The following is a 14,369-nucleotide window of genomic DNA, read 5'->3' on the forward strand; positions in this document are numbered from 1 at the left end:
CGCCTACAGAATAAGTGTGAAAAATTTCATCAAGATCTGATAAGAATTGTAGCCGCAATCGTGTGCTCAAAACTTGGTTATATATATATATATATATATATATATATATATATATATATATATATATATATATATATATACATATATAAATTTTTCAACGAATGGTATTTTCGAACTCCATTCAACTAATTATGATCGGTTATGACAAAATTCCTTAAAAAATTGACCATGAGGACAAATACAATACCTAGATTTTTAAAAAAATCTACCTAAAAAGCGGATTTCCGGCCCACCCTAACGTACATACATAGACACTCTCCCACACATACACACACTCGGACATCATTCTAAAAATAGTCAGAATAACTTCCCAGGACCTCAAAACGTTGACATCTGATGAAAACTCAGTTTTCGAAAATCGGATTGAAAGCGATAACTTCCCGAATTTTTCGAAAACCGTAGATTATCTTAGCGGGAAATTCAAAACAATTTTTCCATAGAGTGGTTAAAATAGAAATTAAAAATTTTAAATTGTTATAACTTTTTTATAAAAAATTAGGAAAAAATTTGTATCTCAAAAATCAAACTTTGTAATTTTTCATATAAATACAAAAAAATTTTTTGGGAATCTTTTCATTTTTCCGCGAGTTATGATTCTTTGAAGGTCTAACTATCATCCTGTAGTTTCTAGCCACACCCTTACTTTGTTAATTTTAAAAATAGCAAAAGAAAATCAGCGGACCATTTTTTTGTAAAACTAAAAAATCTACAACTTTGATCAAAAATTTTTTTTTCTATCTCTTAATGTTTTCTAACAAATTAGAAACACCATTTTTTTAAGTTTTTTTCATTCCTTTCCGGAAGATGATCGAAAAAATTTCTTCACTATTCTATTTTAAATACTTCAAAGTAACTTATATTAGAAGTTTCGAAACTTATCTCAAAATTTGCATTTAAAGGTATATTTTCTTGGACTACTATGCACTAAAGACAAAAAAAAATGTTAACCGAATAATATTTCTTGGAGCTAAATAAATCGTATATTGAGTTATGAGTAAGTCAATATTTTTATTTGACGCAAATATATAATATATCTATTTGAGGAATTTATTTCATCAAATAAATGATTTATTTGAGATAAATAGAGTTGTATGTAATTGAAATACATGTATAACCTCTAATAATATTTAAAATATATCAAATATGTATTAAACAAGCGCTGCTAGCCGCTGAAAATAGGTTTTTATAAATTATTTTATTATATTTATAAAATAAAAAAGATAATATATCTGTGGTCTGACTCATTCGAAAAACCCTCATAAAAAGATAAAAATATTAAAATAAATAAAGTTTTCATAATTTTATTTCTATTGACTTTCTCTAAGATTTTAGTTTTCGAAACATGTAGACCAGAGTGAACCTTTAATAGGCAAGTTTACTAAAAATATATAATTAAAATAGAAAAACTAACGTAGATATTTAAAAAAATTTTAAATTATAACGGATGTGATATGTTTCAAATGTATATTTGGTAGCGACTAAATTTGATTTTCTTATAGTATAAATAATCATAGCATTCACATCGGCTGCTATATTTAGTTAAGTCAAGTATATTCATTAGTCACAAAGAAAATTTAACAAAAAGTTTTAAATACAGCAGTTAATTTGAATAAAATACTTTTTTTAACTTCCCCCTATGAAAATTAAAAATTTAAAAAAAAAAGGGAAGTTATTGGTTTCGGTTCGACGTTTTAAGGTCCTAGGAAACTATTCTGGCTATTTTTAAGAGGATGCCTGAGTGTATGTGCGTATGTCAGCACTCACGTATGTATGTAAATATTCTGTAACTTTCGATTGAGTGAACTAATTTGGCCTTTTGAGATGGCGTTTGAAGTGGCTCACTAATTCCAACAATTTTTGAGAATTAGAGCATAATCGGTACAATACGTTCAGAGATATTTCAAAAATAAAATTATTTAAGAAATGTTTTTTTTTTTTTTAATTCCTTTCAACTTACTCAATTGATTTCCAAATCTAAACAGATCTAAAACTTTATAAGCTGCGTCGATTGCCACCTCAACCATCAAAATTGAATCATTTGTTCAAGAGATACCGTTAACGTAAAAATTTGAAACAAGTATTTTTTTCGAATAATATTAAAATCGTTCAATTGATTATTTCCAAAAATTATTAAGCGTTAGAGACTGAAAAACGGCGCCGAATACCACCTGAACGGTCAAGATCGGTCTACTACTTACCAAAAGATATCGGCGATGAAATATTTAAAAAATAACAATTGTCTTTATTTTCCAGAATAGCTCACTACATAATTTATTAAATTTACCTAAAATTGAACCGATTGTACCATTTTCCAGTCTCTTTCGATCACTACAGATGTTATTGCAATTAATTTGTTAGTTTAAGTTATATTATCGAAAAAATATTTAAAAAATCACTGCTTTTTACACTTCTCGGATATTTTTTATATTAACGGTCCGACTTAATTCGAAACTCATTTAACTTTTCACTTAAATCGTATGCATTGATTTTTGTCCAAATTCATTGATTTCATTAATCAAAATCGTGAACAAAATTTAAAAAACTGTTTGAAGCTCGAAGAGCTCAAAAATACAAATATACTAAAAGATATCGCTGAGCTCCTCGAGCTCAACTAGATATTTTGACGAAAGTGTTTTTGAGCTCAAAGAATAGCGGGAAGTTTCTGGGCTTGCCTGCAGGGTCAGCCAGTTTTCAGATTTATTTTTATTTGTTTTCAAATAGTAAAATTTTTAATACTTTTATAAATTGTGCCAATAATAATTGTAATTGTTCTCAGTCTCTAAAGTTTAGTTGCTTGTTTAACTTCTTTTTTTTTAGAAAAAACAAAAAATGATTGCTTGATTTGAATGAATAAATGTAAATATTATGATGTGTAATTATTGTACTGATAGGTGCTTATTTCTTTATAAATTATTTCAAGTCGTATTTAACTTCAGAATATAAATTAGTTAACAGTGAAACTGCGTTTAACTGATATTTGGAGTTATTTCCTTGGTGAAATGCAAAATGTAGAATGTACATCAATCACTGAGAACATCAAAACCCCTATAGTTGTTATTGGGTACTGGGGCTACCAAAATCTCTCTAGGATTTCTCATTCTGACAGCGCGTAGAACTCGTAGCTACCTTCTGTCTAGAAAATAGTTGCATCGAGCATAAATAATATATATTACATTACCCTTTAGGAAAGAGATAGAATTTCTGGTTGTGCGCCAACGAAAGGTAAAACGAATCCTTATGATCGGACTGAGTCGAATAACTTCAAACTAAGCTGCATATACTGCAGAGGATGTATAACTCAGTTTTACGATTGTTTTTATTATTGTACCTTGATTTTATTTTCAAAAAACAAAAACAGAAAAGTATAACTGTTTTAAGACCCACAAAAAATGAAAAACGAAAGATTAACTAAAATTTTTAACTTAAACAACATTTTGAAATTAGTCTATCAAATAGACTAAAAGTTGTCCAAAAAATACATGTCTCAAAAAATTTTATTTTTTGAATACCTCCCAATCTACTGTTCCGATCAAGCTCAATTTTCCACAGCACCTAAGAATTAATAAGCCATTTTGAAAGCTACCTTAAAGTTCTGAATAGGTTTATCCATTCAAAAGCCATAAAATATTTAAATACTTGCGTACGTGCGTACATACACACATACATAAACTCGGACATCCTCTTGAAAATAATGACGATAGCACTCTTCAGATACTCAAGGGCCCGTTACCTAAAATTTCAATTAAATTGTAGACGGCAGTGGGATAGCTTCACGTCAACAAAACTTACCCTATGAAAGGGCCAAATATCGTCATTTAGTTTCCTATTTATTCAATTTGTTCGACGTATTCTCCCTCCATTGAGGCTGCCACCATTATCATAGCTGAAGCTAATACATCAGTGCTACTCCACATTACTAGAAAGCCTTTAGTCACACCGATCAGGGAGTTCAGGAATACGTACTCTTGTTAAGCAATGAACCATCGAAGAATTGTAAGTGGCCTACGAAATTGAAACCTGATCTGGTCACGTTATACTCTTTCTCCACATTAACCAACTAAATATATAAGATCTAGCTGGAATTTTTTTTGTTTTCGCTATCGAACAATTGTTTTGTAAATAGTTACTGACTATAAAATTTTATGAAAATTCATAAAAATTTTATGCAGTTTTATATAATTTTATAAAATTTTACAGATTTATACCAGGCCGTTTTCGATATAAAATTTCATATAATATTAGAAAAATATTAGTTCACAAGAAGAAAAAACACTATTATTTAAGAAATGATATCACAATTACAACTACCAAAGTTAATCAATTTTAAAAAATGTCCATTTACATACACAGTTATTTGAGTTGTTTCAATGTGAAATTACAACCGAATATATCTTTAGTCACGTTATTAAGTAAAAGAACAGAGCATTTGTCTTTACATATAGTCATATGCTTATTGAATATTTATTTTCAGATTAAATAAGTCTTTTTTTACAATATATATGTTTTGTCTCTTGTTATAGCGGAAAAAGGGATGCTTATAAAACTTGACTTCCGAGATTATTTCGAGCTTGAGGCGCCTATGACTACTAGTGATAAAAAACCAGAGTGTGCATTTGATTACTTCGAGGTGCGTGACGGATTCTATGGATTCTCTACTCCAATTGGCAACTACTGTGATAAAAATTTTCCACCTGAAATTACATCCAGATCGAGGTATCTCTGGTTACATTTTCATAGTGATGATACGATTGAATACAAAGGCTTCAAAGCAATTTGGAGTCAAGTACCAAGGCCAACTTATCGTGAGTATTAGTTGACACTACTTTTAGATACTGCCTTTACCTGTAAATAGTTCAAAATCATTGTTGTCTTTTGATAACGAAGTTAATTTTAATAACTAAGTGATATTTTTTTGAGTTAGTTTAATTTTGATCATAGTTATTAAATGGAAATGCTCATAATTTAGTTTAGAGTAAAATAAATATATTGCCACATAACAATAAATACTAAGCTACCTTCATAAATACCCACTTATTCTAGGGCAGTTAAAACTTTTTAAAGTTGTGGAGACAGGAGCTAAGATTTCTAATTTCAAGAAAAAGTTAAATGTTTCTCGAAAATAACTACATGTTTAATAGATTACTAGTGAATTTCAGTGTTAAATTTATTTTAAATTATATTTTCAAGAGCATTGTTTCCATTTTATAATGTAAGGAATTTTTAAATCCAATTTATTATATTATCCCATGGAAAACAGATTGCACTAATGTCAAAATATGGCGTGTCCTTTTGATTTACTCAGCCACTTCGATCCCATCCACCACAGCGAATGCTGATCTAGTTTAGCTGCTGATATTCTTCGTGAAGCGCAGTCAGCTGGATATAATTTTCCGGGTACGAAATCCCAGTTGACACTTGGTCATGACTCTTGAATCTTGATAAATCTATTGCGAATGTAGACTTTCCATCTAGTTGAATTGATTTGTATCCACTTTAAGGATACAGCAGAGTCTATCCACTTATATTTTGGCACACACTAGCGAAATATTGGAGCTTCTCGTACCGTCAGTATATACCTTATTTCACATGATTCCTGTGAGGTATCTGGATCCTAGAGATCTGTTGTAGTTCATCTCAAAACGAATTACATTCTTGAAGAAGCAACGGTGATAGCGTAGCATCCCAGTCGAAATTTGGCAGCCGGAGTTTCTGCATAAGTCTCTTGGCTCTTACGATGATGGGTGCTGAGAACGCAAATTGGCCAAAAAAGCGAGCAATCTCCGATTGTATCTGGCGTTTGGTAGTTAGAGATGCGTCTGAAAGCGAATAGCCGAACTGGAATTTATCCTGTGTTGAATTCCAGGTTAAACCGATCACACCCGCATTAGTATTACCAAGTTCTCTTGATGAATCTTCTTGTTTTTTCCTTGGAGCATCTTGAGAGAATGGTTCCATTGAATTACTTGCCCACTTAGCAAGCGGCCAACATCCAGTGGTACACGAATTTTTTGTTTCGAGAGCAACTTGTGTTACCTCAGCGAGTTTATCTGCGCCTTAATAGATGTCATCGACATAGTGTGTATCAGTTAGCAGTGCAACAGCTTCAGGAAATTTATATCCTTCACCTATAGCGAGTTAGAAAAGTGCCCTACCAGTAAGATATGGAGCTGATGTTGTTCCATAAGTAACAGTAGCGATGGCACTCTTAAATAGTGATAGAATAAATAGTGATGACAGAGAATTCGAATCAGTACGTTACTGATGTCAACTTCTATTTTGGGAACGACACGAAGTATTTCGTGGACAGATACGCCAGAAATGGTCTTGTATGACCTATTCAACACTACTCTGAGCTTACTGGTGGTGATCTGTTCTTTCGAAACTCCGTTATGTCAAGAAGTAGATTCTTAGTTGTAAATCCTTCGTTTTTAACCATTTCATGTCACCCGAGTCATCATATTCTTTCAAGAAGTTGAAGTACAACTTAATGTTAACTGAATCATTGTTCAATCTTTTGCGTAGACGTAGTAGAGCATATTGAGTGGCTCGCAGCGAATCTCACAGTTGACTTGGTGTAGACTTGAGCGTCAAGCGAACGACATAGCGACCATCAGACTGTCTGTAGTTTGTATGGACAAAGTGATATTTACACTCTTCTTCATCATCATTGTAGCGTGTAGCGAATTCTGTTTTGTAGTTGATCATCAACAGTAACATGATGACCATATGCAGTTAGTTTTGATGTAGCGGTGTAGCGATTTAACGGTCTCCTGAGTCATAAATCAGCTAGCCAAGCGATGTTGATAGAGAGATTGGGTCATTCTCACGACCCATTCTGATTTTAGAGTTTATAATATATGCAGCTGATGCTGCACTCAGTATAATGTCGATAGGTTTCGATTTTAAGAAGTCTGGATCAGCGAGTTGTAGACCAGTGATGTGTGGTTTCTTCTTTTTAGTTAGCGTAAAAGACGGGAGGTTTACCGTCAACAGTGTAAGAGCATGAGCTTGAATGGTGATAAAAGCGTCACTGTGTAGCGAATGCAGCGTTATCTTACGTGGCCCAAGCGAATTTCCAACTGCTAGTTTGATTTGTATATCCAGCTTCTTGGTTAGCGAATGCGTCACAAAGGATAGCTCTGATCCTTAATCAATGAGTACACGTGCTATAAGTGGACTTCCTGATAGCAAATTCAATTTTACTAGAGGGCTAGCGAGCAATACATTGTTGTGAAGTGAACTAACTGAAAGCAGAAAAAAGTTAACAAATTCAATAAAAGATATGGAAACTGTAACTATTTGATACCTCGTCTAGAAAAGGCATCTCAATAAGCGAATTCATCGATGTATTGTCCTGATGTATCGACGTGTGATTAGTATAGCGAGTGTTCAACCATTTCCAAGTGGGATTAGATGCGTCTTTTTTTTTCAAACGAGTCTACAAAACTTTCAGAATAGTGAGTTCAGCATCAATAACGGCAGCATTGCGTAGCGAGTATGTGACTGTGATGTTTTGTTGTGTGATATTATGACTGTGATATTTAGACATGTAACCAATACTAGGTAGTCTGTAAGACCCAAAAGGAAAAATTTCCAGTTCTCGTCTTCTTGCTGCTAGTCATGTTTTTTTGCAATGAAATTTTTCCGATTTATAAATTAATTTTTTTATTGCAAGTTTTGAAAAGTTGTATCTACGATTACGCAAGTCTTATTTACGTTTTTGTACCGTCAACTAGGTCTCAAATACGTTTTTACGGCTATTTACGTCTTCGAAGGTTGAATTTACGTTTTCAACGTCTAGTACGTTTAATCTACAATTTAAATTTCAACTCAGGGTCTCCCCTTAGATTAAAAAGTATGAGGCGTCCAATAGAAGGATACATGTACTTATCAAAATTAAGAAATAAAAAAAAGTAACAGACATAGACCAAAAAATTACACTGTCGAAATATTTATTTAATTGATACTAAATTATACCGTTGTGTACATTTACATCATGCGTTGACATGAACTTCATTTAATTATAACTAATAAAAAGAACTTAATTAATTTTGTATATCTATGTATGTTTTTCACATATCTTTTTGTCACACCAGTCGCGCCTGTGCGAAAAAATACACCTGATTATTTTTCGAAACGAAATTTCAATTTCTTGTGTAACAGAAAAAAAGAATAAAATTGTCCTTGAAACTTTTATCCGACATTTTTCTTTTTTTTTTTTTTTGCACAACTAGTTTTCTTTTGTTTTTATATATATTTTCCACGATCGAATGAGCATTAAGAGTCGTGCACTATTGTGTTTACCCAATTTTTTTTAGAAATCATTTCGTATGAATATATGAAAAAGGAGCTCGTAATTATTTTCGTACTCGAAATAAATGACGAAATTTCATAGACCTAAGCTCACTATGTATTAGTAATTTTTTTTATAATTAATATTTTCCAAAACTCTCCTTTGAAATGAAATTTACTCTAAGGAAATTTAATAAATAAACAGTCATCCACTTCGCGTTTACTCCGTGTTCACTCCGCAAATTTTTTACATTGTAATATTAATTTGAAAAAGAATTATATATCTAAATGATAGTTTTTCATACATGGTTTACTTATTTCTCATTTCATAAGAATTTAAAGTTTTAAATAAACCATTTAATTTAATTTTAACATTTCATATCCATCAGAATTCGTTTTTGTGACGATAAACTAAAAATTCATATTAATTAATTGCATTCTTTAAAGATTTGACAACTTTATAATCATGCCCTTTTAATATAAATACGAGAATAATGATAATAACAACAATAATATGTCATATGCAGAATTAATATTTTATTACTGAGCTATTCTCTAAAATTTCTATATTACCTTATTGTATTCCACTCTGCTGTTGACTGCGATTCTGATGTATGTAATTAACGAATGGCCGAAACAGTGAGTGCTAGAGAATAATGTAAATTACATTCAGTAGAGAAATTATGAGACATTTCGGAAATAGATAATTTGTCGTAAAGCGTATGTACCTCGTGGCTATAGTAACGAGAATTAATTTATGTTATCATCACTGTTTTGCTGTTTCATTATGAATATTACCAACAAGCATTTGTTTCCTATGTGGGGGAAGACTGCGGAATAGTGAATCGCTATCTAATTAATAGCAAAAAAAAAATAAAATAAGAAATTTGCTTAGAAATATTTTAAAATAAAAGTTTTATGATTAAACTATTTGCTGCAATTTAATTCCTGAGTAAATTAAAAAAAAAACAAAAAATTAATTGACGGCACCATAAAAACTAGGTAAAAAAATATTTTCAAACAAGGAAACATTCTTTTTATTTTTTAAAAGAGTGTTTCACTTTGCAAAAAAATTAATTACAAATTTTTACAAGCCCCTATTTTCTCAAAACTTACCTTTGAAGAATTTAAATTCTGGGTCACATTAAAATACATATTAATTAAGTATAAAATAAATTTAGTAATACTACAGCGAATTAAGAAAATCTCACTCGATTTTGATTACAGCGGGAGTACCATCCGAACCAGAACCTTGCATTAAGTATGTGACTGAAGAAGCTGAAGCAATAATTAGCAATACTGATATTGAAGAAGAAAAAAAAATAGCGACGAAAAATAATGTACCGCTGGATTGTTTATGGGTTATTAGAGCGAAAGAAAAATGGCGAGTAAGTATATATGATTCAAATGACATAAGAATTTTATTTACTTTGAATATTTCCAATCCATTTTTTTTTATTGTGATTCACATGAAAACGGTTTAGTTTTATAAAATAATAACATTATATTTACTTATTCACAAACTATAATTCATACTTTTGTTATTGCTGTCATTAAAAATAAATAACTGTCCATTTTCATGGATCTTACTCATTAACATAAAAAAAAAGTTACAACATAAAAATAGGGTGAGACATGTATAATTTTTATAATACTATTAAATTTAGTCACGGAAACATGAGTCACATGTTGTGAAATAAAAATAATTTTACGAAGTTCTTAAGGGTGTAGTATAGTTCGTCGGCTAAAAAAATAGGCTATTTTTAGATATTTCTTATGAGCTTGCTTCAATAAAAAAAAATATATATACATTTATTTTAATTAATCTTTTTAATTTTATTTCCACGGAATCCGTACTCAAATGGAATGTCATAATTTCGAGACAGGTCAGCTGCCACGTGATATCTCGGCAACGGCTTATATGAAATAAAAAAAAATCGAAGTGTTTTAGATTCGGTACGACAATGGTTACAAAATAGACTACCGATACTAATTTTTACTGACTTTAATTAAAAAAAAAATAAAAAAAAACTGAACAAAAGTGCTTGTTATCGCTATTGTTTATAAAAAAAAAAAAAAAAACAAAAACATAGTAAAAATAAAAATTTTAACATGATTTTAGTCTATTTTGTAAGAACTGTATAAAATATAGGGTTAAAATTTCAGAAGGATAGGCCTACGGGTTTCAGGGAAATCACATGGTACGTCCGAAAAAATGTAGTTTGTTGAGAAAAATGGGTTTAAAAATTTGTAAATAAAAAATCTTACCAAAATTAAATCTGTGATGCCTGCACCGTTCAGTGCCTCCTTCTTGGCCAAAACTTGCGTTTGCTGCTTATCTGGCCTTCTTTCCAAGATTCATAGAAACAGCTGCTCGAGTGAATTGAAAAGGCACGGTAATATAAAAGGGATTAGAGTAGATTGGTCGAGCGAGCGCTCAAGTACATGCGCGCAGGTAGTAACCTTTATGTTCAAAAAAACACTGTTAGGATCTTCATAAAAATTTAATATAATATTTTTAGGCATATGCATTCGAAAAATGTAAAAGAAAAAAAAATTGATTTTTCGAAAGTAATGAACTAAACTACACCCTTAATCTGGATCATACATCAGTAACATTTTCTTTTAATTAGAGTTTTACTCAACTGTATTTTTAATGTATGTAAAAATAAAAAATTGTGGTAGGAATATTAAGACACTATAATGATACAATTTTTCTTCTGTTATTAATGTTACAGATGCAACTAACATTTGAATTTTTTAAATTGGACAAACCAAACGATTGTGATGCCAATTTCCTTTCTGTTTTTGACAAAGAAACAGAGATGAAATCGTTAGTGAAAAATTTTTGTGGCAGTATAGCTGAAACTGTTAACACTAAATCCAACATCATGTATATCAGATTTTACTTAGAAATCAAAGCGATCAACAGCAGTTTCAAATCACTAATGACTGCCATCAGAGATAAGGAACCCAATGTTCAATGTGAGTATTGAATTACTGAAATGAATCAACATCAATCATATTTGATTATTACTACTATACTATCTATATGAAATAATCAAAGGATTGGGTTTTATTAATTAAGCTATATTAGTGTTGCAGAAATAATTGAATACATATTTGCTTAATATTAAAAAATCCTTCATTTCAGCTGATTCGATTACATTCATTAAATATTTATTGATAGTTTATAAGTTTTTATTTAGACTGTTGGAAAGTTGAGTGAATACAGGAATTTTATATATATGTTACTTTACAGACTTTTAATTCGCATTAACTATCGGAACATTCCATACTAATTATGAATGCCACTCGTTTCTTTTTAATATAAACTACACGAAAGAAAATAAGATCTTACGAGATATGGTCAGATAAAGTTATATTTGATCAGGTATGATGTTGGATCTGATTATATCTGAACATATCTCTCCATATTTAATTTTATATTGATTATCAGTAAATCGAATTATTATATACATTTTTTTAACTATTTCAATTTATCCATGAAAATTTATCAGATATATTTAGATCTGGTGAAACATAATTATTTCCAAATTCAATAACGGAAAAGTATTATTGAAATGACTATTGATCACCCCGAGCGAGATTTTCGCCGCCATTTTTATGACTTAAAACACTAATCGTTATCCCAAAAAGCTCGGAGATAAGTGGACACTATGTGACATATGATGGCGAATGTATATGGGTCATTCCACCAAATAAAGTTATTTTTACGGGGTGACCCTCATCGATTTGATTGAAATTTTGTGGAGTCTTTCCATCTATTGAAAAAAAAAATTCTCTGAAAATTTGAGCCTTTAGTATGCAGCAGTTTCAAAGTTATGATTTTTTTAATTTTTTAAAAATTTTTGTTTTCAACTTTTTCATTACTTTTTTTGAAGTAAACAATTTTAAAAAAAAATGAGCACATAATAGTTATTCGTAGGAAAAATTCTCAGCTTTCCAACGAAAATATCCATTTTTTATTTTAAGTTACAGAAGATTCTTTAAAATTCGTTTAAAATAGGTAAAACGATTTTTATGACTGTGTGGCGCTTGATACATCTAATTTGATATTTTTTTCTGAAAGCTGAGACCTTTTCCCACAAAATATGTAATTTTCACGATGTGCATATTTTTTGTTTGAACAAAATTAAATGAAATATAAACTCTCTATGATTAAAAAACTTTAATTCTTAACTTTTTTGAGGATCTTGATACATTTTTAACACAAATATATCCTAGTCTATCAACAATAGGTGAGAAAAGATGTACTGCTTGTGTTTCTTTCACCGTATTTGACTCTAAGTATCGTACGTCTAAAACATTTATTTTCTATAAAAAGTCATTATTCCTTGATTAAAAGAAACGATTCGAAACGATTTGTAATGCTAAGTGCCCATAAAAAGGGTGATTAAAAAGTATTCAAAGTATTCAAAAGCATTAAAAAGTATTAAAAATTTTTTTTCAAATCGTTTTCAATCCTTTCTTTTAATAAGAGTTGGTTATAAAAGTGCAAACAACGCCGGTAAAATTTTGAATAGCCTGGATGCATAAATCTTGCGGTGTGAGGATATGTTTTCTGATATGTGTCTGCAGTAAAGCTCTGACAACAAAAATTATAAAAATATTTTTCATGATACCAGCATTGAAGCTTCAAGTTTTGGAATTAGTAGTTTGAACTTTGATTCTCGCGTTTTATTCAAAAATGATTTCAGGCTATTGATGTTATCTGCCTTAATGACAGTTCTAACTTTGTCATCGTTTTATAAAAATTTGTCTAAATAATGAATAGTATTTATGGTTTCTGTTTAATTATAAATTGCAAATCAAAAGGTACGCGTACACTTATGGTTGATCACACCATTGATCTTTGATTAACTTAATTTTAATTGGCTGCTGCCACTGAAACTAATTTTCAATGCAGGTAATCATGAAAAAAAAAGTGTGTAACACGAGATGAAACACGACTTCAGATTGCAGCTATTGTCAGCTTTTGCCTACGGCTTGGGCAGTCTACTTCACTCTCGTCTGATATCGTTTTGTTTCATCTCTTGCCACACAATGAACCATTACAGTTTGATAAAACTATAAAATCAACAACTTGTATTTAAGTAATTATTGATTTTGTTCAAACAAAAAATATGCACATCCCCATACAGGAAGCCCCAGAGTTGAACGACGGGACCATGCCTGGGACATTATTGGGAAGCCCATCTGGGCAAACCTATACTGTCCCATGCCTGGGTCATAACTGGTTAATTAGTCTTGGCCATTCCAATGATTACCCTAACATGGGCCAAGACTGGATAACCTAGCCACGGCCAAGCCTAGAATCACCCTAACTTGGGCCAAGTTTCGTAACCTAACCATGACCGTTGAATGGTATTCCTAGCATGGACCAAGACTGAATGACAGCCTTGGCCGTTGAGTGGTAAACCTAACACGGGCTTAGACTGAATAACCCATACAGCAGCTGCTTGAGTTGAACAAAAGGGCCCTGCTTGGCTCAGCACTGGGGAACCTAGCTTTGGCACGTCTATATTGGCCCATGTTTGGGTCAAGAAAGGTTACTCGATCCTAGCCATTCCAATCATTATCCGAGTCTGGGCCAGGACTGGGTTCCCCTATTTTGGCCATTCAGTGGTGACCCAGGCTTGACCCAGGACTGGGTAACCTAGCCTTGACCGACCCAATGATTACTCGAGTTTAAGCGAAGACTAGGTTCCTCTGCCTTGATCATTCAATGGCGACCCAGACTTGGGCCAAGGTAGGATTATCCAAGTTCGGGTATACCTATAGTTACCCATCCTTTGTCCAGAATTGGCAAATCCAAGTTTTTGATTAATTATTCAATCAGCTTATTATTATGGTTTTTAAATTAATAATTATTTAGTTTTGAATTAAAATAAGTTTTAATGAATAAATATTGAAACATTCTGATTAAAATTATTTACAACTTATAATTAATATATTTTTTAGTTCGTTATTATTTGCAATCAACAAGTGTAATT

The 14,369-nt window shown here is 31.1% G+C and overlaps 1 protein-coding gene across 1 annotated transcript in view; it reads left to right on the top strand.

The window, feature by feature from the left end:
* The window catches only part of LOC103568949 (uncharacterized), a 224,059-nt gene that overhangs the window by 176,204 nt on the left and 33,486 nt on the right, over nt 1-14,369 (top strand). Inside the window, exons 3-5 of the mRNA XM_014440557.2 lie at nt 4,581-4,862; nt 9,580-9,740; nt 11,091-11,337. Of these exons, the coding sequence (XP_014296043.1) occupies nt 4,581-4,862; nt 9,580-9,740; nt 11,091-11,337 (690 nt within the window). The remainder of the gene's footprint in view (nt 1-4,580; nt 4,863-9,579; nt 9,741-11,090; nt 11,338-14,369) is intronic.

The sequence above is a fragment of the Microplitis demolitor genome, chromosome 3 (assembly GCF_026212275.2).
Source record: "Microplitis demolitor isolate Queensland-Clemson2020A chromosome 3, iyMicDemo2.1a, whole genome shotgun sequence".
NCBI lineage: Eukaryota > Metazoa > Arthropoda > Insecta > Hymenoptera > Braconidae > Microplitis > Microplitis demolitor.